This window comes from Lytechinus variegatus, chromosome 6 (assembly GCF_018143015.1).
Source record: "Lytechinus variegatus isolate NC3 chromosome 6, Lvar_3.0, whole genome shotgun sequence".
NCBI lineage: Eukaryota > Metazoa > Echinodermata > Echinoidea > Temnopleuroida > Toxopneustidae > Lytechinus > Lytechinus variegatus.
Window position 1 is genome coordinate 13,485,480 of NC_054745.1, and position 25,786 is coordinate 13,511,265.

General features: G+C 37.3%; 1 protein-coding gene across 1 annotated transcript; it reads right to left on the reverse strand.

Moving 5' to 3' along the window:
* Positions 1-1,128: 1,128 nt before the first annotated feature.
* LOC121416521 (monocarboxylate transporter 3-like) lies at positions 1,129-21,555 on the reverse strand. The gene is made up of 5 exons (XM_041610014.1): positions 20,938-21,555; positions 12,514-12,754; positions 7,827-7,970; positions 6,016-6,975; positions 1,129-1,250 (listed from the first exon to the last, which is right to left on the reverse strand). Exons 2-5 carry the CDS (start codon positions 12,716-12,718, stop codon positions 1,129-1,131), a joined length of 1,431 nt encoding a protein of 476 aa, XP_041465948.1. The 5' UTR covers positions 12,719-12,754; positions 20,938-21,555.
* Positions 21,556-25,786: the final 4,231 nt, after the last annotated feature.

Sequence of the window (25,786 nt, forward strand, 5' to 3'; positions counted from 1 at the left end):
AAAAGAGATGGAAAGGCGAGATAGTGGAAGTTTGAGAGAAATCTTTCTTGAATGTAGACCTGAAAAGGACTGTAAAACAGAAGAAATTTGTGAGTTGAAAACAGCTTCAGTAGTAGGATGGATGAGGAGATGCTGGCTTGAGTCGGCGAGTAGAGATGATGAGTAGAAGCAGTACTTATCCATTTATTTAGCGATTAGTCGCTAAACTTTGTGTTACGGGCCTCAGCTCCCTCGTATTTAGAGTGTTTAATCACTGCATACTTTAACTTATTTTACCTCTGCGTCCCTGGAAAATCAACTTGTCTCATTTTGTATTTTTTTTTACTAAACCACTATGTTTAGTTCGTATTCTTTCTTCTAGTCTACCTTCTTGTATTTTGACCTTACTGTCGTTAAGCATATTAAGGGTCGGTAAAATTTTCCCAAATATTTTTATAAAATCATATACCTAAGGATTATAAAATCATATACCTAAGGATTATTATGTGGTTTAGTAATTCAGCATATCTTTTACGTGAACCATCCACGTCAACGTAAACGCCTTTTTTGTAATAATGATGATACATGAACTTCGATTCGTCTGGGTAGGAAAGGCATACCAAGTTTAATACATCATGTTTGGTCTGTTTCTCAAAACTTTAAGTAAGATTTGGAGTTGCACTTCAATGTTGCGCGCGGTATAGAAGAAATCGCTGCATTGGTCAGATCACGCCAAGAGGACGCGCACTACAGCGTATTGATCAATAAGATTGCGCGTTGCATATCGTGTATGCGGCAATATTTAAGCACGAGTAACTTTATCTTTGCGAAACATTAAATTGAAAATTTCATTGTCCATAAATGTTTTATTTTCCATTGGTTTACACACAAATGTTTACACAGAACAAAACGAAAGATGATAAAAACATAACATGAGGAAGTTATTCCAACTTAGTTATACATGGTTCACTCAAAAATTTACAATACACAAGTATTTGAAATACAAATCAAAGTTAAGTCGGGCTTAGGAATAAATATAAATTCTAGAATAATCACGTTTAGTTATATGCATACTGTAGTTAGACACCCCTAGTAATAAAACAGCAAACTATCATTATTGGCGTTGCGATTTATGCATGATACGTTAACTCACAGTTCGGCTGGTTTCTCAAATACAGCATATGGCAGCATTAGAACAAAGGCCACGATTTGTACACCACCAAGGAACTTGAATATCGCATCGTATGACAGGAAGACTCCGCCAACAACACCTGAGGTTTGGGGGAAAATATAGCCAACGTTATAATAATCATTCTTGCTTATACGTCGCTTGAATAATTACTTAATCGGGGTTGGTGGTTGCAAACAGAATGGCAATTAAACTTCTGTATGTTTGACCAATAAAATAAAACGAACATTCTGAACTTGCGCTTTAATTGTTTTCTGTAGACGCAGCTCATCCTGTAACGGGACCGAAAGTCTTTAAGCGCTCTTCAGAATATGATAATTACCCTGGTTTATCATGGCCTTATTAGAAGAGGCGCTATCTGTTATGCATCCTTCATGCAGATGTCTTGATAGTTTCAAAATGCCAGCGTGATCGAGCCTTCTTTAATCCCGATCAATCACGTTCACCCATGATCAAGCCCAATCAAGACCAAATCAAGCCCGATCTAGCCCGTCCGTCTAAGAAATGCCGGCCAAATTCAAATTTATGATTGGAATCCGTTAATCTGATCGTGCTGATGCTGGTGGGTATTTCATAAAGTTGTTTGTAATTAAAGACTTACATTATTTATTTATTTATTTATTTAGCAATATTTCAATAGGGTGCCCGTTCAGCAAAAGCTGGTATCAAAAGGGGCCCTAAAAGCATAAAAACAAAACATGTATTTACAAGTGATAAAAACATACAAGGTAAAACAAGGTAAAAACATTGTATAAATCAAATATATTAAAACACAGAAAGGTATGCAAAATTTGAGCCATTAAAATATTTGTGGCACAGGAACCATTGACATTTTAACATTTGCTGGACACTATATATGATTTGTGTTCTTTTTTAAAACTATTGAAGGTGGATAGGATTTTCAAATAAAGGGGCAAGTGAATGAACATTGATATTGAGGAAATAATGAATGAGCATTTATAGTATTCAGTATTGCATTTTGGGACATCGAGTTGTAGACTGGAAGCAGATCTTGTATTTACGTTATGTTTTTCAGATACTGATTTAAAGTTTTCACTAACGAAGTCGGAAAATAAATTATTTAAACTCCTAAATACCAATTTACATCGGAAATACATTACTCTTTGGGGATAGGAGAACCATTCAAGTTTTTTTAATAACTTATCAGACGGGGTGAGGACGTTTGCTCTGAGCATTATTCTGGCAGCACGTTTCTGAAGTTTTATTTGATTTGTTTGTGTGATAAATATTAAACCCCACACCTCACAACAGTAGTTGATTTGACTTTGGATTAAACAGTTATAGATTAGTTTTGCGGTAGTAACATCAATGAATGGATTAGCCATTTTTAGTATGGCGAGAGCAAGAAATACTTTTTTACTAACGCGTTCTACATGATCGTGCCAAAGAAGTTTATCGTCTATTATGACACCTAAACATTTAGTGGATTGAACCTTCTTTAGTACTTTACCGTCAAACGTGAAAGAAATATCTAAATCTGATTTATTATATTTGTTCATTTTTTGTCTTGATCCAGAATCATCATATTTGTCTTTTCATCATTGAGAATTAACTTATTTAATTTTAACTATTGGTTTAAAGCATTTACATCTTCTTTTAAAGCCAATTTGATACTATCTATATCGGATCCTGATAAAAAAATAATGTTGTGTCGTCGGCATACATTGTAACTTGACCGTTCTTTATTACATTTGGCAGGTCGTTAATGAGTACTAGAAAAAGTAGCGGACCTCTTAAGATAATCACAGAACTGTTGATGGGTAAGTCTTTCAATTACTTTGCTTATCCTGGGGAGATTGAAATTGGGCTATAGTTTCTTAAATTTGAAGTGTCACCTTATTTATAAATTATGGAAGCTTAAAAGTGCCACCGAGATGTTGAGATAATTATCTCGGGAAGTCGACATCTTGATAGCAAAGGATAAGATGACGAGATCCCAGATCTCATCATGTCGACATCTTTAAGAAGAGATGATGAGATGACAGGATCCCGGATCTCATCATGTTGACATCTTGTAGAAGAGATGATGAGATGACAAGATCCCGGATCTCATCATGTCAACATCTTTTGGAAGAGATGATGAGATGACAAGATCTCGGATCTCATCATGTTGACATCTTTTAGAAGAGATGTTGAGATGACAAGATCCCGGGATCTCGTCATGTCGTCATCTTTTAGTAGAGATGATGAGATGACAAGATATCGGATCTCGTCATGTCGACATCTTTTAGAAGAAATGGTCAGATGACAAGATCTTCGATCCATGATCATGTCATCTAATCATCTCTTCTACAAGATGTCGACATGACGAGATCCGAGATCTTGTCATCTCATCATCTCTACTAAAAGATGACGACATGACGAGATCCCGGGATCTTGTCATCTCATCATCTCTTCTTAAAGATGTAGACATGACGAGATCCAAGATCTTGTCATCTCATCATCTCTTCTAAAAGATGTTGACATGATGAGATCCGGGATCTTGTCATCTCAACATCTCTTCTAAAAGATGTTGACATGATGAGATCCGGGATCTTGTCATCTCAACATCTCTTCTAAAAGATGTTGACATGATGAGATCCGGGATCTTGTCATCTCATCATCTCTTCTAAAAGATGTTGACATGATGAGATCCGGGATCTTGTCATCTCATCATCTCTTCTACAAGATGTTGACATGATGAGATCCGGGATCTTGTCATCTCATCATCTCTTCTACAAGATGTCAACATGATGAGATCCGGGATCTTGTCATCTCATCATCTCTTCTACAAGATGTCAACATGATGAGATCCGGGATCTTGTCATCTCGTCATCTCTTCTACAAGATGTCAACATGATGAGATAATTATCTCAACATCTCGGTGGCACTTTTAAGCTTCCATAATAAATGGGTAAGACTTTTGCAAATTTCCATTCATTATTAGGTGCTCTCCATTGAATTGAATTATACGCTATGTTATCGTTCCGGTTATTACAATGTATATCATTTCTAGTTGTATTTATATTAATAAAATAATCATTAAAAGCACAAACAATTTCCATTTCATCTTCAACCTTCTCGCCTTCTATATTAAATTGGTTTGGTAATTTCTGCTACCTTTCTGAAATTAGATTTTTTAGACATTTCCCCATATTTTGGGGATTATTTCTGTTCAATTTGTTTTCATTCATAATGTACGAACGTTTTTCATTTTCTTATCAATGTATTAACGTCGTTTCTTACTTTTTGAATTCAGTCCAAGTACTCTCCGTTTAGGTTTTAATTGCTTTAACATGAAGGAGATCCCTTTTTTGTCATAATTCTTCTGATGTCAGATGTTATCCATGGCAAGCTTTCATTACGTACTCTTACCAACTTGATAGGTGCAATTTTATCGATGATGTTTTTGTATAACTCTTTCCAGGCATTCCAACTGCGATGCACATTCGTTGGATCTAAACAATCATCAATGTTTACATTAAAAAATTCTTCATAAAATTGTTTGGAGTAACATTTTCGAAAGACCGTATTTGTAATTTTCTCCCAGCTTTTCTGACCTTGATATGCTTGTGTCTTACAGCAAATACCATAAAGTGATCACTTATAGAGGTGATGATTGTACCTTTACATATACTAACATGGTTTGTAGTAAATATCTGATCAATTATTGCGCTGGACGTATTTGTAACCCGGGTTGGTGAGTTTGTAATCTGTTTCAGATTGTATGGAGCCATGAACCTTTTGATTTTATTTCTTAAGCTGTTTCTAGCATTAATTGAGTAATCACAGTTTGCGTCACCAAAAACAAACACTTCTCGATTGTTGTTCAGGGAAACAATGCAATCTTTCTAATACGTCAAAGAGTTTGTCAAAGAATTCGACTCCCGTAGATGGCGGCCTGTATAAGCGGATTACATAGACGTCTTTTTGGAACTGTAAATGTATCTGTTGACAAATTATTTCTAAATTACTACCTTCAAATGTAAAGTACAATGCCACCGCCAGAGCTGGTTCGGTCATTTCGTTCAACACAAAACCTTCTAGGGATATTTCATCATTACATATAGTTTGATCACAAAATGACTCTTTTATACAAAGAAAATCAATATCATTTATGGCATATGAAAGTAAATACCTGAGGTTATCTATTTTGTTGATTAGGCCACGAATATTTAGTGACGCAAAAAAACAATCCTGTTTTTAATCGTGGGATTTTGCCATCAGATAATTAAATGCAATTATCTTTAGTTAATATTTTGTCAGTTTCAAAATTATCGTTCACATAAAAATTAGTGTCATGGAATGGTAGTAAACGAAATAAACAGCATGTACAAACACATTTTTTAATACAATCGTTTGAACTTGCTCTTAAAGTTTGCTGACCTTTGTTGTCATCATTAATTGCTAGGTCTTCCTTGCCGACAACTCAATAATTTGTCACATAAGACAAAATTTTGATTTATGACCGTAGTTGAGGCACTTGAAACATTGCTGTCTGCTACGGTAACGACATACTTTTTGTGTATGATTCTTTTCTTAAATCAGCACAAAAATGGCCTGTACATTTTTAATGACGAATATCTAAGAAATCATTACAATTTTCCCGTCAATTATAATCTAACGAGTACCAATATGTTGCCATAAACGCTCGAATGCATAGATCCATGCATTGATGGTGAGGTTGGTTTGTTGTATGTGGGAGTGTACATGCGTGTGTGGGATGTGCGGGTGTCGGTGTGCGTGTCAAAGAGGGGGAAGGGGAGTGAGAATGCGGTTTCAATGATTGAGGTGGTGTAAGGTAAAGACGGGGTGTTCCTACAAAAATGATATTTTCATAGCATTACCTGATAGGTAGCCACCGAAAAAGGTACCAAGGCCAAAAAATAGATCGTTGACTGCGAATGCAACATCAAAGCTTCCAGATGATGCTCTCTTCTTCACTGATAGAGGCGAAAGGACAGATATTCCAGCAATACATATAGCAGATATACACGCCGTAACGATCATCACATAGTAATCTTGAAGGAATGCATCACACAAAATAGAAAAGGCATTCAAAAGCGTAGCACCGAGGCAAAGGGTGACTGGATTGGCGAGGTGACCGGAGAGGGCGCCTGCCAATAGTCTTCCTAGAAAGTTTCCTACTGATGCGCAGAATGTCATTAGTATCGTAGCACGGACTGAATAACCTCTTTGAAATGCATGGGGTACCAGAAAAGAATGCCAGCCGCAGTAGACGATTCCCAACATGACAGAAGTAAGAAATATGAAATTAAAAACAGGGTCCCTGTAAAAATCAGACCGGTAAAAACTATCACGTAATTTCCCAAGGGTTCGCTTTGCACTCGTTTCATTTTTACGTGATTCCATCTTGACTCTGTTGACTGATGAAGAGCATATTGAAGATTCACCAACACCTGCCTGATTGAAGTCTGCACCTCTGGGGCATAATGGAGCGATTTCTTCTTCCTCGGTCGAACAGTTGTTTACTAAACTTTCCTCAAAATCTTCACTGTGCTCAAGTTCTTGGTAAATCAAGCTTTGGTCCACCGGTCGACTTTCGGCCACGGGTAGTCTTATTGCAAGGGCACAAGGAACTAGGTTAGCCATCAAGCAACCTAAAATAAGTATGCCAGCTCTCCAACCGTAAACTTCACCCAAAAGTTCAGCTAGGAGTGGTAAAAGAACCATTCCCAAGCCGAACCCGCTCATGCCAAACCCGAACAATAAGTTGAAGGTATGCTCGCTTGTCATTTGACTTAAGGCGATTGTTGCCGATATACTGACCACGCAATGTCCCAATCCTGTAAAAGAAGAGAAACAAAAAATCAGCAGATTCGTTATTAAATCGGTCAGGCAACCCTACTGATGATAGCTCGAGAAGTTATACCGGATTGATATAAAAAGCAGAATTTTGTTTAAAACTAAAACATAGAAACAAGGCTTTTCAATATTTCCTATGGGAGGAGAGTGGCAACATTGTTCATGTTTTTTTTTTATTTAATTCTGTCCAAAGCAGATAACTAAATGACTTTTATCCAAGCCGCAGTCTTCTGGGGCCAATTGTACGAAAGGGTCTTTCCAACATGTCCAAGGGCCGTATTTCGTGTCGCCCATCATTTATGATGGGCTGTATGTTGGGTATTTCTGAAATTTATGAAAAAAACACATGACAATCGTTAGCTAGCTTTTATATTAATTTGTATAGAGTTTTCATTTTATGAACAAAGATTGATTTACTCTAGCAGACAAATAAAATATGCTCAAAGGTAATTTATTTAAAATGCGTTTCACCTAGCGTATCATAATGTGGGCGTCACAAAAGACAGTCCTTGCAAAGACCGTTTCGTGCAATCGGATCCAAGCCCTTCGATGTTTTCTAAAGCAATGTGCTTCACTCAACCCAGGTGAGTTGATATGGGTAACCAGCAGGAATGATTCTTGAATGCTCTGCACTAGACTAGAAGGCAACTCTAACTAAAGATGAGGTAAAAGTAAAAGTAATAGAGGGCCTTATTCTAGGTTTTTTCTGGATTGATTGTGCTGTTCATGCCCATTAATAACAATGTTGATAATTTCAGTAAAATGATTATTATAATTATTAATATCATTGTTCTAATATTATGAAGGATTCCACAACAAGTCACTATCTTACCAGAAATTGATAAATAAACAGCGATCAAAGCATTGTCAGTAGCCAAAGCTGTTAGCATGACCCCTAGAGATATGAAAATGGATCCTCCAATCAAGAGAGGACGTCGAGTCCAACTTAAACGATAGAGGGCGGCAATCAGCGGAGCTAGATATTTGAGAAAATAGACAAAAAAAATCATCGAGTTAAGGCATATATATGCATACCGTGAAGATAAAATCGTAGATTTTAAAAGGAGCTCTCAAAAATTAAAGGTAGAGTCACACACTTTGTCAGTGCCCATGGTGTGACAAAAAAAACACGTCTGTTCATGGGCATACGGATTTTAAAACTCACCCTTAAAAAAATCAATGCGCTGAAGATGGAGAAAGGGCACTGTAAAGGACTCATTATATAATATGTATATATTTATATCCTTCTGATGAATATTCATGAGTATTCTAGATAAGCGATTGGTAAATTGGTCTTATGACAAAGTATAATTTCAATAGGAAAGCATATCGCCGCATAGTTTTATTCTAGCCCCGTATATTTTTCGAAATTAGATCATGGCGACAACTGCGCATGCTCATGCTCGATATGTTCCCTCAATATTGAACTGCGTATGCTCCCTCACCAGATATCCGGAAAAAAAACTAAAGAAAAATAAAATAAATTCTCTCGCAGAACTTACATATTAACAATCTGAAGAAAAAAAACGTGGAGATTCCATGACGGCTTTTCATTCAGGATTATTCAAATTTTACCTAAAGAGTAGCAAGGTGAGTCAAGATCCGTTATCTAGCCTGCGCGTTTACAATTTGACTGTGAGTGATGGAACCGCAGCGGCGCAGTGCAGCGGAACTCTCATTAACTGCAACAGTCGGTAGAAGCCGCGCGCAGTCTACCCAGGAACTGGTTAGTATTAGCTCGACAAGTCTAAACCTAAATTGTAGGACTAGGTCCGGCCTAGTGAGAATTGGTCTTGATTGGTTACATATCAGCAAGGAAAAGGTTTACACTCTACAAGTTAAAGATGGATGTACATTTGTTTCATGGGCGCCATCAACGGCCGGGAAGCTCTACGTAGGAAGATTAGATCAATGCGCTAAATGAGGCCCTAAGACAAAGAAATACCTGTACCCCGATTTTGACATGACAGGGGGGGGGACAACATCTCATACTTTTAATGACAGTTTATAAAAAAAATCGGCTTTAGATTTGCCTATGAGCTGTGCGCTCGCATTTATTGTTGAGTTATCCCGGGTGAGGTATATAATACTTATTAAAATTCTTTTAAAAAATGCATGTTCTTTAATATCCCATTTTGTATGACAGTTTGTCACGAATTTAGGCTCAGATTACACTCCCACTTAATTGTTAATAACATATTTACCCATGCGTCATATTCTTAGTTACAAATGGTCTTGGCATAGGCCTATCCATAAGGCTTTTTCGATTAATATTAGGATAAACGCATTTTCATGAATTACTAATGATCAAATAGGTATTGTCCCCGCTATTAGAACGGAATATCGAAAAGTTTAATCTCGCCCGAAGGAATAAGAATAGAATGATTGTCATCATTTTCATGATGAGAAGATGTCCTGGTCCTAGGGAAAATGTTTTTTTTAATATCACTTCGCTCCACGCGCTCACATTTTTAAAGTGCGATCCACATCCAATTTAAATCTTGTGTACAAAGTGCTTGGAATAGTGCTTAATTTCATCTTGTTCATGTTGGTTTAGATCGGAACATCAAACATTTTATTTTCAGCTCAGGCTTCGCATCAGAATGATTTTCATGATACAACATGTATTCAGAATGCCAAGGTTCTGGGTCTAAATCTAAAACACGGACACGCATGTTTATTTGAGACATGCAGCTGGTTCATTACTTAAAACGAGCTAAGTTTTAGACCAGAATATCCCCAAAATTATATTTTGCGCTCGCATTATTAATTGATTTCATATGATTTTTTCATGCCGGTACCCATTTAACTCACCCGGGTCGAGCGCAGCTCAGTGTGGTTAAATTCCTTGCTGACGGAAAGCACGCAATGGCTCGGATATAACATATTCCTTTGAAAATAACACAAACTCACATTATTTAATTGTTGAAATGTGTATTTTTCGTTATTTCTAATTGCAAACAGTCCTTGCATGCTCACTTTCGATCAGGCCAGAATGTATGATAAAAAAGCTCTGCTAGTGCTTCATGCTCGCGATAATCATCGTATTCTGCTTCTTCGTTTTTAGGATCACAAACATAGCATAATAATGTTCAATTTTTAGGACTAAATACATGAAATAATAGCTCGCGCTTCGCGCTGCCACTAACTAAATATGGCTTATGAGAATTGGTAGTTATATGTTATTTTATATTAATGAAGCTAGGAAGGGATTGTTTTAATAGGACTACCCCTTCAAAGAAAAAAAATCATCTTTGAGCGTCCGATCAGGGGAAATGTGGGTGAACTGTTTCCCCCCCCCCCCTTATTTGAGAAAAAAAAACTGAATCCGCCTCTGGAGATTCACCTGCTCGTGAATTTGTTATCTAATCTATGAATGTCCATCTCTTTCTTGGTTCATGGCTTTACCAACTAAGCCAATACACAATGGAATTGTAGTCATTGTATTACATCACTATGGCAATTGGAATTCAATGGTAATCTTCAATGGGCATTCAAATCGATGTATGTCTTGTAGGTGGTATGGGGTATAATTTACAACCCTTTCGAAAAAGAAAATCGTCATTGGAATGATGTTTAACAGTGAAAAATGAGACTAATTACGACATTTTAGCGCATGTGAAACCAAACTAGAGTCGTGAACGCTAATCACAATCACCAATTCAAATTCTACTCCGGGGATGAATTCCAATTATGTTTCACTCAAATTACGGTAAGAATATTCCGTGTAAAAGGTCCGATGGTTCTAAAGACGAATTGCATTATCATGACGATGATGATTCAAGACCTCCGCGTGAAAAGGCCTTAATAGGAAGAGAATGCCATTGAGATGATAATGAGAGTTCATCTGCTGGTGAATTCATTATCTAACCGATGAACGTCCATCCCTTCATAGGTCCATGGCTCCACCAACTGAGCCAATACATGTACACCATAACTAGTGATTGTGATATCTTATAGACCAGTTCGTAGTTACTTCATGGGCAATTTTGGTCAAATGACCTTTCATTTCTTTCATCATGATAGGCAGATTTCAAAGCAAGATATTACGTAAGCTTGCCTTGCATAGCAGGATGAAGAAATTGAATAGACCAGGTGACTAGAATAGCACACCAATGAACACTTAATGAAGGTATTTGTTGCATTCCTACTTTGAATGCATATTTTAGCATGTTGCACAATGTACTTGACAAACTGTGAAATACCAGTCGTTCGTGGAAGCATTGTTGTTTTTGTGGATGTAAATGAAAACGACAATTCAAAAGAATATATGAGTAATCAAGACATCAAAGTTGGTGCTCATCTCATTAGATTTTAAAGCACCATGTCACTTTAGTACAAATTACCTTCTTCTGATCATGCGTAGAATCTTTTGATCATGCGCAGATAGGAACTACGAATTGAGCGCACACATCGCCCAGATACGCTCATGGCGCTGACCAAGCAACATTTTGTTTAGACATATACAAACAACAACAAATACAAATGTAAACAAAGTAAAAATTAGAGATCTTAGTAAATACAGCCGGGTACATAATTATACAAAGAACGATTTTTCATCACCCACCGGAATTCCTAGCTACATCGTTGTGGGGGTTGGTGCCCTCTAACTTGCTGCTCCGTTCACCGACAATTTAAGGGGCAAGCCTGAACAGCTCAGCATCAAAAGGACGCGTAGGAGCTCTAGCATGTTAGGGCACCAGCCCCCATAGGAAGCCAGTCAAACCAGTGAATGATGACAAATTAAGATTTACAGTGCACTTTACTAATTCAAAATAAATTTGGACGTCGAAGGCATTAACGGTTGAAGAAATAGGAATGGCAGTCAAGACATGAAAAATGTACCTCTGTCGAGACTTAAATATTTTATCAAAACTTTTTTTTAATCAGAACTCCTAGCTCTTTATGCGCCTTGAGCACTCTACAGAGTAAATTTAAAAGTCGCATTATTATTTCTATTACTCAACCGTTAGTCATTTGGCGCAATCATCACTTCGCCTAATGGCCACTTCGTATACGGCCATTTCTTCTCATTATTCATTTTCATTCATTTTGCACAATCGGAAACGCATTCTCCAATTGGAAAAAAATGACTATTGTACCAACTGGTTATGAGAAGAAACGGTGAGTGGATTAATTGGTAATTAGACCATGCGGATAGTGGACGAACTGATGGTAGACCAAATGATATGAGACGAGTTGGCAATTGGACCAAATGGACATAATATAGGATAATAATAATATAGGATATTTCTATTGCGCACATATCCACCTTGTTAGGTGCTCAAGACGCTCTTATATTACCCGGCTAAGCTAGGCTTTCAATGCGCACACAACTTTTTAAGGAATAACTACCGGTACCCATTTACCTCACCTGGGTTGAGCGCAGCACACTGTAGATCAGTTTCTTGCAGAAGGAAATTACACCATGGCAGGGATTCGAACCCACGACCCTCTGTTTCAAAGTCCGAAGACTAATCCACCGGGCCACAACGCTCATAAACCATAATCGTACCCACCTGGGAAGTAGCTAAATGCGGCAAAAAGACCAAGTGCAAATCCAATGTCCGTGGAGGTGGTCCCAAGACTGTATGAGATGTCTTTGAGGTAGATGCCGATAGATTTAACAGTGCCAACTTGAGCGCATGCCATCAGGAAGATCAGCAGCACCACGGGGACACTCCGGAGGATGGACGTCCTCAAGCCCTGGTTTGTCGTGTCCATCTTCAGACCTTGGCTCTGTTCTTACAACAAAGAGTTCTAATAGATTCAGAGCAAAAATTAAAGTGAAATTCATCTCGAAGAATCACATAAAAGTCAAATACATCTCTAAGATGATAAAACTCAGATTTATCTCAAAGATTCAGATTAAATTCATACTCAGATTTATCCATAGGATTCAGATTAGTCTAAAACTCAAATTCATTTCAAACATTCTGATATTCCTAGATCTAACCAATATTTAATCCAAAAGATTTAGATCAAACTCAAACGGAAATTCATCCGTAATCAAGAAATTAAGGATTGGGATTCGAGATCAACTTGATTTCATTCTGAAATTGTGTTCATTGTTTATGTAATGGTACCGTGTCCCAGTATAGTGCCAGTATCCATGGTAACAATATGGTCATATTACATGCACCTACCCATTTACCACGTTCGAAAGCTAAACTTAAATCGAGTGAGAAGTTTATAGTGTGGTACGGTATGTCACTGACACAGCTCCCGTAGGACTAGCATGCCAAAATTGATTTTTTGGTTGTTTTGGCTTCAATAGGGTCCCCTTAGACCAAAAACGATGGGGTTCAAATTTTCAGACCCCTCCTTCCCTTTGTGGGGGGTCCTTTTTGGCGCCATATTGGCCTGTACAAAGCCCAATAGGATAATCCATTGTTTTCAACCTTATTTCTCACTTTTCTTCGCCAATTATATTTTTAAGTTGTCTGAGGTGTATGAGAATGAATATTTGATGATGTTGTGATGTCAATGTTTTTTAACTTTTACCATACGGGGGCGGACTTTACGAAAAATGCCCCAAAATTGTAAAATATTGCCCCTAAAATATTATTTTTCCCTTTTTTGGCACTAAAATTAGGACAAAAGGATTACAAAATGAAATGAATATGTCTTGTTATACAATCCAACAACAGAGGAATATATCACATGTAATGTATATCATTATTTTTGGTCAATTGATGTAAAAACTATCCCCATTTCAGGATTTTATGCAGTGAAAACCTTACTACAACACTAGAGGGCGCCATAACTATGATAAGCACTTCCCTAAAAAAAACAAATTCTAGGTACTGTAATTTTATCAATAAATTTGAAAGCTGACACATTTCAAGAGCAATTATTTCCAATGCCGATTCATAGTATGGGCATCTAATTTGTTTTTATTCTCACCCCCAAAATGGCTGCCTTGGGCTAAAAAAAAAAATCCTGGATTATTTTTTGTTACTTAAGTGACCTTAATTTTGTTTCTATTCAAAAATTTTTAAGGGTGAAGAAGTATATCTGGAAAAGTTACAAGGACCCGAGAAATCCAAGATGGCTTCCAAAATGGAGTTTAAAATGGCTGTTGATTCTTTAAATGGACATAGCACATTTTATATACCTGAGATAGATGGAATCGGTTCTAGGCCATGGTTTCAACGATCAAAATTGGGACAAGAATGCCGTTTCCTTTCTTTATTTATTTAACTTTTGGAGGCCATCTTGGACTCAACATACCGGGAGAGTCGGTGGTCCGGTATGTTAAAAAATCCAAGATGGCTTCCAAAAATGGAGTTTGAAATTGCTGTTGCTGCTTGAAAAACCGATATAGTTTGTTCAATATCCGGGAATATGAATGTGTGTGACTACCATGGAAAAGTGAGTCTAATAATACATTAGAATAAGTTACAAGGAGAGTCGTTGGTCGAGTATGTTAAACAATAAAACAGCCACTGTTATTTACAAGTGGACATGTAATATCCATCAAGAATATGGTTTGATGTTTAAACCATGATTTTTAAAGTCAGAAAATTAGTTACAACCGTTCGAGTGTTGTGGCCCAGTGGATTGGTCTTTTGACTTTGAAAGGGTCGTGGGTTCGAATCCCAGCCATGGCATAGTTTCATTCTGCAAGAAATTTATCAACATTGTAATGCACTCAACCCAGGTGAGGTAAATGGGTACCCGGTAGGAAGAAATTCCCTGAATGCGCGAAGGAATTCCTTGAATGCTAAAGCGCCTAGGCAGCCCATCTAAGGCAGGGGTAATAATAATGGCAAGGCCCGCTGGGAGAACAGTTTTTAGAACTGAAGTGGCTTCCCTAGGTAAATATACCTATATTATTAATATTATCATATCATAACAAGGACAGTCATTGGTCTATGTCGGAAAATCCAAGATGGCGTGAAGATGGCGTGAAGAGTCTAAAGTGAATGCTGTTACTTAAAAATGGACATCGTTCATTTAAAATTCACCAAGGACATATGATTTTGGTGTCCACTCAATGGTTTCATGATTATAATGATACTTTCGATTAGTTACAAAGATATGCACTTGTCCATTTTGCCTAAAAATCCAAGAAAGTTTTCAAAATGGCATCTAAAATGATTCCTAAAACTCATTAATAATGGTCAAAGTTTATACAATATTAATATGTGAGGAATTAATATTTGGATGTCTACATGGTGGTATAAAGGGTCAGATAATACATTCAACAAATAACAAGGATATTTAGTTTTCCATTTTGTCTAAAATCCATTGTAGATTTAAAAAAAAATCATCAAATGGGTGCTATTACAAACTCATGAATCAATATGATAACTTATCCCATACATATAAGTATAGGCACCAAAATATTTCTCACAGGTTGGTATTGTTTGAATAATGTCTCCACTTTTAAGTAACATTAGTCATGATCCTTTAAACTCTAGTGTAGACACCAAAATCAAATCCACAATGTGCATTTCTAATGAACTATGTCTACTTTTAAGAACCACAGTCAATTTAGACCCTGCATTTTGAAGGCCATATCGCATTTTTTGACATACCAGACCACTGACAGCCCTTATTTACTTATCCAAATGTCTTATTTGACCCTTGAAACCATTGGTTTAGACACCAAACTGGGGGCCGTTTCATAAAGCTGTTCGTAAGTTAAGAGTGACTTTAAGAACGACTGGTGATCCTTTCTTACGCGCTAAACCATCGCCTATGGTGTATACCATTTACCAAAAGAAAGGATCACCAGTCGTTCTTAAAGTCGTCTTATCTTACGAACAGCTTTATGAAACACCCACCTGATATCTCCCAGGCCGATATGAAATGAACTATGTCCGCTTTAAGTATCAGCAGCCATTTTAAGATCATTTTTTGGAATTCATCTTTGATTTTTGGACATACCAGACCACTGACTGTCCTTGTAACTTATCCTTATATATTACTTAACCCAAACCAGTGGTTTAAAATTAAACATCGAAATCACATTTCCATGGACGATATGAAATCAGCTATGTCTGCTTGAAGCCATCATGGATTTTTGGACCCACCAGACCACTCACTGTCCTTGTAACTTTTTTTCCAATTTACTACTTCACCCTTAAAATCATTGAATCAAAACCAAATTGCGGATTTTTAGCACACGGCAGGCTTTTTTGATGCCATCTTATATTTTCCAGGTATCCTGGGGTCCTTATATATTCACTCTACCCTGTGTCAACAAATTATTTTAACTCCTAGACCATGGAGTATGAAACTAATTAGGATTCTAGGGTGGATAATGAGTGAGTCGTATTCATTAATTTTAAGTGAATGGTGGCCATCTTGGATACTATCTTGAAAATAACCACTTTCCCTGATGCAGATTTTGGTAGATTTTTAGTATATTATTCCTGAGGGTAAGTTCGGAAGTTCTCTAAACATCACATGTTATTTCAATAATGATTATGTGCATGTGTGCTTGTGTGTGTGTGTGTGTTGGGGGGGGGGGGCTAAAATTATATTTTATGTGTTTTTCTGTCTATCAGTAATTGGAAATTAGCCGAGAAGTATATAATTGACAATTCGAATAGAAGTCCTTTAATCGTAAATTGTACTCTAGAACGAGTGGCCGAATGGTGAAAGTTGTATGCCAGTCAGTTGGGGGGGGGGGAGTAGGGGATATGGTTGGTAGGATGCTCGTCCTACTTGAAGCCTTCAGATATAGGGATTCTAGCTGTCTAGGGATGATAAAATACCATAAAACAATTCATTGTTTAACCGGGTGCAAAATTACTAGTACTCCTGATTTTAGTGGGTCTTGATATAGGTGACCCCCCGGGCAATTTTCGGGCATTTTTCGCAAAATCCGCCCCCCGTATGGCAAAAGTGAAAAATTATTGACATCACAACATCATCAAGTATTCATTCTTGTACAACTCAGACAACTTAAAAATAAAATTGGCGAAGAAAAGTGAGAAATAAGGTTGAAAACAATGGATTATCCTATTGGGCTTTGTACAGGCCAATATGGCGCCAAAAGGACCCCCCACAAAGGGAAGGAGGGGTCTGAAAATTTGAACCCCATCGTTTTTGGTCTAAGGGGACCCTATTGAAGCCAAAACAACCAAAAAATCAATTTTGGCACGCTAGTCCTACGGGATGACACACCATACCGCACTATTAGCACAGATTTACTTTAGCACCTAGATATTCATGCGCTAGATTTCTTTGCTATATCGGGCTTTGAAGTTCTCGAGAGTTACTAATTCCAACGAATGGGGTATTTTGGACCTCATGAGATCAAAACGTTTAGTGTAGACCTGCATTGCTCAATCTATACCATTGTAAATTCACAAGCTACGCTACCGATTCAGGCGCACAGAGCTTTCTGAGGAATTATTTTTTTTCTGTACACATTTACCTTATCTGGGTTGAGTGCAGCACAGTGTGGATAAATATCTTGCTTAAGGAAACACGCCACGGCCAGGATTCGAAACCAAAACCCTCTGTTTAAAAGGCGAGAGTCGGAACCGCTAGACCACGACGCGTCCACGAAGTTCCTATATATAAAATATACAGTACCTCTCAGAGGAAAGGATATCAATAAAAAGATACACTTCTTCTATTTTATCTGAAGCCCTATACTTAAAGTTCATAATGCACAATTCAAAGACTGGTGCTAGCAAAACTCCATTTGCAAGAGCAAATTACGAATTTGAGTGAGTTTTTGGTTTTTGTCTCACCTGCGAAGCAAAGTGAGACTATAGGCGCCGCTTTTCCGACGGCGGCGGCGGCGGCGGCGTCAACATCAAATCTAAACCTGAGGTTAAGTTTTTGAAATGACATCATAACTTAGAAAGTATATGGACCTAGTTCATGAAACTTGGCCATAAGGTTAATCAAGTATTACTGAACATCCTATTAGAGTTTCATGTCACATGACCAAGGTCAAAGGTCATTTAGGGTCAATGAACTTAGACCATGTTGGAGGAATCAACATCGAAATCTTAACCTGTGGTTAAGTTTTTGAAATGTCATCATAACTTAGAAAATATATGGACCTAGTTCATGAAACTTGGACATAAGGTTAATCAAGTATCACTGAACATCCTGCATGAGTTTCACGTCACATGACTAAGGTCAAAGGTCATTTAGGGTCAATGAACTTTGGCCGAATTGTGGATATCTGTTGAATTCCCATCATAACTTTGAAAGTTTATGGATCTGATTCATGAAACTTGGACATAATAGTAATCAAGCATCACTCAAAATTTTGTGCAAGTTTCAGGTCTCATGATTAAGGTCAAAGGTCATTTAGGGTCAATGAACTTTGGCCGAATCGGGGGTATCTGTTGAATTACCATCATAACTTTGAAAGTTTATTGGTCTAGTTCATTAAACTTGGACATTAGAGTAATCAGTTATCACTGAATATCCTGTGCACGTTTCAGGTCACATGACCAAGGTCAAAGGTCAATGAACTTTGGCCGAATTGGGTGTATCTGTTGAATTACAATCATAACTTTTAAAGTTTATGGATCTGATTCATGAAACTTGTACATAAGAGTAATCATGTATCACTGAACATCCTGTTCGAGTTTCAGGTCACATGATCAAGGTCAAAGGTCATGTAAGGTCAATGAACTTTGGCCATGTTGGGGTTTTTTGTTGAATAACCATCATATCTCTGTAAGTTTATTGGTCTAGTTCATAAAAAGTGGACATAAGAGTAACCATGTATCACTGAACATCTTGTGCGAGTATAGAGTAGTATTCAAAGTCAGCACTGCTGCTACATTGAACCGCGTGATGCAGGTGAGACGGCCAGAGGCATTCCACTTGTTGCTTCAATGTATTCGTAAAACGAAGTTCATAACATTGACATTCATTCATCCATCTTTCATACAGCAACTCGTGCATGAAATAATTATGATTGACGCATTGTAGAAAAAAAATGTATGGGATCGTACTTCATTTCCATCTATTGGACGGCTCATTGTGAAGCAATCGAGCATTCCCAACAAAGCGGTACAAAATCGGCTACTCGTAAATGCGTGGTGAGTGGCATGGCTTGAATGTTATGTTTGAATTATTTTTGTAAAACTTGTAAAGAAAAAAAGGAAGAAAGATTGGTTGAAATGATAAGACGAGGCAGAGTCGGGGGAATATTGAATGGAGGTGGCCTACTTCAAGAAAAACAAGAAAATGTTTTTCTCCCTTTTAATTGTAGAAAGTGATGTACCCTTTTCTGCTACCCCCGCCCCCCCCCCTCGCCTTAAAGGCCTGGTCACACCGCCAGAGCGTTGTTGGAGCGGTCGTGGAGCGGTAGGGAGAGAGGGTCGAATTTCGCTCACAAAATTTGGGAAAATTCGAAAACAAAAACGAAAAAAAAATCGAAAATGGTGAACGGTAGCGAGCGGTGATGATTGTTTCCTCTCCGCTCCACGACCGCTCCAACAACGCTCGGGCGATGTGACCAGGCCTTAACTGGTCACTCCGCCCGAGCGTCGTGGAGCGGAAGTGAGAGAGGGTCGAATTTCGCTCACAAAATTGGGGGAAAAATCGAAATCGAAAATGGTAAAAGGTAGAGAGCGGTGATGATTTTTTTTCTCTCCGCTCCACGACCGCTCCAACAACGCTCGGGCGGTGTGACCAGGCTGCTGCATTGTCGTGTGAATTACTGTGATTACGTCTCCTATAAATGGATAAAGTGGTATGCTTTATTAACTGCATTGATATGATCAATGTCTATTAAATCATCGTCTAATTTTGAAGAATACGGAAGGCCAATTATTTTTTTCGTACAAAGTCCCCGCTTCCTCAAAAATGCCAGATGGTTGATTTTTATTCACGAAAGAGTATTTCAACGATGTTTTTAGTTCGTTTATGATTAAAGTTATAATTATATTTGAAAGTCATTGCAATCACATATTCACAACTGGACCAAACTAACATAACTGCTGCAGCAGATTTAACATTTGCAATAGTCTAAACGCGTAGGGATTTATGGCGGCAGAATTCTTGTAATAGGTTGAGCGCGGCGCGGGGGCGGAGCGACCGCGTGAGAAATTTTGCGTAGACCAGTTTAATCACTTTTACTGCAAGTAAAGATAAATCCCCATATTGACAATAGAATTAACCATTTGATGATTATTCTTGTCTACCTTGAAAAGTAGGGGATGATTGTACATGCCATCCAGCCTCTCCGAAATGTGTGTGTGTGGGGGTGGATCCCCCCCCCCCCCACGCGCATTTACGCCCGTGGGACGCACTATATATGAAAGTCTAAAAATAATGCCCTTTACATTACTATTAATTGTCATATAAAAATGCTTCTGTGTTGGTATGAGCAATAGTAAGTGCAAATGTTAATCAATTTACAACTAATTAATTGATTCCAACTGGAAGTTCCAACTAGATCCACTCTAAAAACAAATCAGTAAAATGATTATATACGGTCAGCTGGGTGCAACATTTATTATAATCATATTTGACTATTTTCTGGCCATATTTTCCCAGAGCAGAGTTATTTCTGACTAAAATATATGCCAGAAATGTGTCTATCCGTGATTGCCATATCAGTTACACCCAGCTGACTACTGGTATAGTCAATTTCAGTGATTTGTTTTAAGAGTGCAGTTGAAAGCAATTGGTTTAAACTGAAAAGAGTTCCCTCCGATTGGTTTCAACTGGAACCAATTGAAACTAGTTGCGCCTAATTAAATTCAACTGGTTTTAAGAGGGAAATTAGAACAAGTGGAATCAATTGAAATGCAGTTGCCCAATTAGTTTCAACTGGAACTTCTTGCCCACTGGTTCCTATTGGCCAATCGGTTTAAACTGGAACCAATTAGCAACTCGTTTCAATTGGAACCAGTTGTTCAAATTTCCCTATTGAAATCAGTTGACCAACTGGTTTCACTTGGTTTTGCTCTAATTGGTTTCAACTGTATTTCGGTCCTGGGACGTACCGGAATTTCGATGATATCTGTCACAGTTCATTCACCGACCGATGGCAACACGTGTGGAATTTTCAGCAATATCCTTCTATGCGATGTTTTCCGTCTTCAAATGCTCAATGGAGAAGGTAATGGTTCGAAGTGCCGGGCGATCTGCTTTAGGACGTAACCCACTAAAGGGCATTTCGCAATTAATGCACACTTTGCGCTGGGGCCTAAACGCTTGGAGATTTGAAGTTCCAGTATCCAGTGAGTTAATTGTGATGATGGATGACTGCCAAAAGTTGTAGGCCCACATTCAATTCTTTTGATGTTTTCATGCGCTCGTTGTGTCTATTGAAACGTCCAGCACGTGTTAATTCTGTTACGATTGCAAATATCATACTCCAACCCTGCCCTGGGGCGTAGGCTGGTTTGGGGGAGGTGCTCATCCTGGGGAGTTGGAACGAAAGTGGTGTGGAGGTGCACGTCCCAGGGAGGTGGAACGTGTGGGAGGCGCACACCTTTGGGAGGTGAACCAACGTTTGGAAATCAGTTGCTGAAAGTAGGAGGTGTGCAAATTGTCGGAAAGCCTCTCCATCCGCGGGAGGATTCACGTGCCCCCAGCGGACCCCATGACTACGCCCTTGTTGCGTCGATTCTACACTGCCACTGCCTTCTTTTGAGGCATGCACGTTTTTTTATAAAGACGAATAGAAGAAGCACAATCATGACAATGGTCACAATTCAATGAGAATGGTGTTTCGTACAAGTTTGTTGGGGCATCGTGCCTTTTAGTCAGAAGCACCTGTACTATGTATAATAAATCACCTAATCGACTGAGGGTCATTACACCTTTCTCAAAACTTAAAAAATATAGGACTTCTTGTTCTTATGATAAATTATTTTGTTCAAACCGGGTAAAGCAAAATATTACTTTGTCAATTTTCGAAATTTTCGATTATGTAATGTATATATTAATGTTTTTCGTCCTTTAGTTACTGGTATACGAATAAATTACTTGCCTGTAAAGCATCTATCATCATGACTATTATTATCATTATCATATTTTTTATTACCATTGTTATTATAAGCAGTAGTAGTAGTAGTAGTATCATATTTATTAGTATTGTCATCATTATTATCATTACTATCATTATCATTATTCTTATTATTATTATGGGTTCGAATCATACTAACCTAATAATTTTTTTTTACCTTGACCCCAAAGATTCAGGCCAAGAATAACTATTTGCTTTAATTATTACATCCGAAACACTTCGCTTTGCTTAATAAATTCTTGGGTCAGATGCATAAAAATTAGCAATTGCTTTTGTTAGGCTTTCGCTTGGCTTTTGCTTAATTCCGTATGCATTAAACTGAGCAAACAAAATGATTTTGCTAGTAAGTTCAAGCAATCTCTGACTGTTAGCGCTTCCATGACGACAAAGCTATTGCTAAAAATAGAACCATTATGCATAAAGCGAACCTTTTACTTGTGCGTAGCACTTGCTTGGGTTTTTTTTTCAAGCTCCAACAGATCAGTTTGAGCGTTAATTGGTTGAAAATCAAGATGCGCATCATTTTTAGAGATGCGATTGATTGCAACTCTTTCTGTATAGGGCCCCCAGGGCGTTCGCGCTTTGTTAATCATGTTTACGCACCTGAGAGGGAACCCCGATGTGTATATTAGCCTACATGTACATGTTTTCTTCCTAGTAAATGCAAATCTAATGCCAAAGACATACATGCATTGAAAAGAAACAAGTTAGTTTGACTCCACATCGAATGAAAGGATGTCGAAAGAAGCGGCAATTTTCACTGCACTGTCAGTCTATCACATCTTTATTATTATGTGACTCGTGTTCGCACCAGCGTGACGTCGCTGTTTGTGTGTTTGTGAAGACAGGAAATGGTTCAAGCTAGAGCAAAGGTTTATGCAGATGAAATAAAGCCATTGTCGTGGTATGATATTTTGCTTGGATAGCAATTGATTGTGCTTGAAGCAATTGCTTGCCACCAATCGCTACCTTCTTTTTTGCATCTGACCCATTATTTTTCAGTATAAAATAAGAAAATCAGAACAAGTTTTGCTCTCAATGGGATAATGGGCCAACATTTAAGGGGACGTGGCGTATAGGGACAAAAGTTTTAAGAAGCTGCGAGAACGAAGCAAACGAGCAGAAATCAGGGATCTGTCCACGGATAATTATTTTATTGTTACTGGGAGTGCTAAGCATTGTCACAGCACCCCCAGTAATGATAGCTAGATAATCCCCCGTGGCCAGGTCCATTGCAGAAATGTTGCCCTTTTTAATTAAAAAATACCGTTTTTGCAAGTTTGAGGAGAGGAAAAAATACCATGCTGTATATTGCATTTATTTTCATCTTTAGGCAATCAAGATATGATTGTTCCGTTCACTTTCACCAATACTAATGATACTTCTTCTTTAAAGGGCAAGTCCACCTCAACAAAAACTTGATTTGAATAAAAAGAGAAAAAATCAACAAGCAGAACACTGAAAATTTCATCAAAATCGGATGTAAAATAAGAAAGTTATGACATTTTAAACTTTCGCTTCATTTCACAAAACAGATATATGCACATCTCGGTCGGTACGCAAATGGGGGAACTGATGACATCACTCACTCACTATTTCTTTTGTATTTTATTATATGAAATATGAAATACTTTTATTTTCTCGTCATTGTCATGTAAAGTGAAGCTTCATTCCTCTCTATACACGTGGAATTCCATTATTTTAACATTTTGTGCTTCAGGCAAGGAGGTCCTAATCCTCAAATTCGTAAAAATTGAAATATTAAAGAATACAAACGATAAAAAAGGAAATAGTGAGTGATGACATCATCGACTCTCTCATTTTGGATGTGTCTGGCTCGTTCATACAACTATTTTGTTAAAAATAAGCGAAATTTGAAATGTCATAACTTAATATTTTACATCCAATTTTGATGAAATTTTCAGCATTGTGCTTGTCTGATTTTTCTCTATTCATTCAAATCAACATTTTTATGAGGTGGACTTGACCTTTAACCACTCGCCCTGTCTATAAGTTATTTTGCTTTTTTTTCAATTTTTTTTCAAAGAATCATTTGTGATATTGTGGGGTTTTTTACCCATCTCTCTCCAATCATAATTATATGCTCCTTATTCCTTTGTGATATAATTCAACTTTGGTGTGTTCTTTTCTCCATTATTGTCATATTCCAAAATGTAATTCAACTATATGTCCTTCAGACAAGTTCCTCTTGATATCAATAGTGACAGAACATTATACTTGTAAATTATGTACATCGAACTTTTGGCTACCCTTCATTTATTTGTTTCTTATTTAGCGATTAATTTTCATTGTGAAATTACATACACACTGGTAGATATGATAACACACTATTAAAATACTTGGGCAACTTTTTAACCAACCCTTAGCAACATACTGTCCACACAACTATTGGTTGAGGTCTGCCCAAATTGGGAAATACAAATTTATAATAGGATAATTAATTTGCTCAATAGGATACCAATTGCCCAGAATTAATGTATTTCTTTTACCAACATACATTACCCAACACAGTGGACAGTATGTTGCCCAACATTTTAAGTGTGTATAATTCAAAATTACCGTGTGAATCACATATTCAAATAGCTGTCTTAACACTCCTTGAACTGTCACACTGCATGTCGAAATGTCCTTAGTGTGAAAATAAACTGTTCAATTAGGGCATTTTAACAGTGTGAACTATATTTTCACATGGTCCACACTCTGAATACACTATGTTGTTTCCAGCAGGTGTTTTTTAGCTTATACTTCCAGTATTTCCCTATACCCTTCCTTGCTATTACCATGATTACTTTTTCTTTTCATCTTCCATTCTTTTTATAATTTTTATTCCAGATAATTTCGCAAGGTTAAGGGTTGGAAACTGGAAATATAAATTTCAAAAAAAAGAACGAAATGAAAGAGATAGAGACACATATCAAGAATCCAAAATCATGGGCATGGATCACTAGCAAAGCTATATTTATTTTTTATTTATGAATATTGAACATAGGATTCATCAAGTTGTTAAATACGGCATTTATTACACAGTCTCTGCATTTTACTTCTTTACAGTATTGCGCTATGACACTCTATTAAGAATAGATCGATAGTCTTATGTTTAATGAACTTTATTCCAATTTGATGTTATTTGTACTTTACTTTTTTAATATCCATATTCTAGTATGGTTCTTTAACATGTTTTAGCCACCCGTGATTATCTGCTACAAATATAATATTTCATTTTTTGCCGATATATTTAATGTGTTGCATGGAAACAAATCATTCATACAGCATTAGGATTTTTCCCTAAATATTAACATATTTATTACGGTGTGTCTATTGCAAATCCACAACTTCAATATTAGTAACAAAACAAAACATTTTCACCACAATTCCACAATTAGGCTACAACACCTCAGACTATCATACATACATGTACTTGTTCATATCTTTTATACAGTGACATAATAAGAGAACACGTGCATGGGTTTAGTTTTGGGTATTGAATTTTTGTATAAAAGCGATCTTGTGTGAAAGCGATCGAGCACGAATTTGGTATTCAAAATGAGTGAAATGTTGAAATAGAAATATTCCAAAGATTTCATAAAAAGATTCATAGATGACAAATAATATGCAAGGATTTGATTTAGAACAAAAACACTCATATTCTTTATAGAGTGGTTTGGCGTTCTCTATCCCCGAAATATTATACGGTTATTATTGACAGGGGCCGCGGAACGGTTTTGAAAGGGGTGATTGCTGAACCGAATGTGTGCGTGTGGGGGGAGGTGGGCTAACCAGGCAAAAAAAATATCTCGATC

Coding starts and splice junctions, on each gene's coding strand:
- LOC121416521 (XM_041610014.1), bottom strand. CDS start 12,718: ATGGACACGACAAACCAGGGCTTGAGGACGTCCATCCTCCGGAGTGTC. Junction 7,971..12,513: donor CGCATTTAGCTACTTCCCAG/GTGGGTACGATT, acceptor TCAAATATCTAG/CTCCGCTGATTGCCGCCCTC. Junction 6,976..7,826: donor TGTTTATTTATCAATTTCTG/GTAAGATAGTGA, acceptor CTTCTTTTACAG/GATTGGGACATTGCGTGGTC.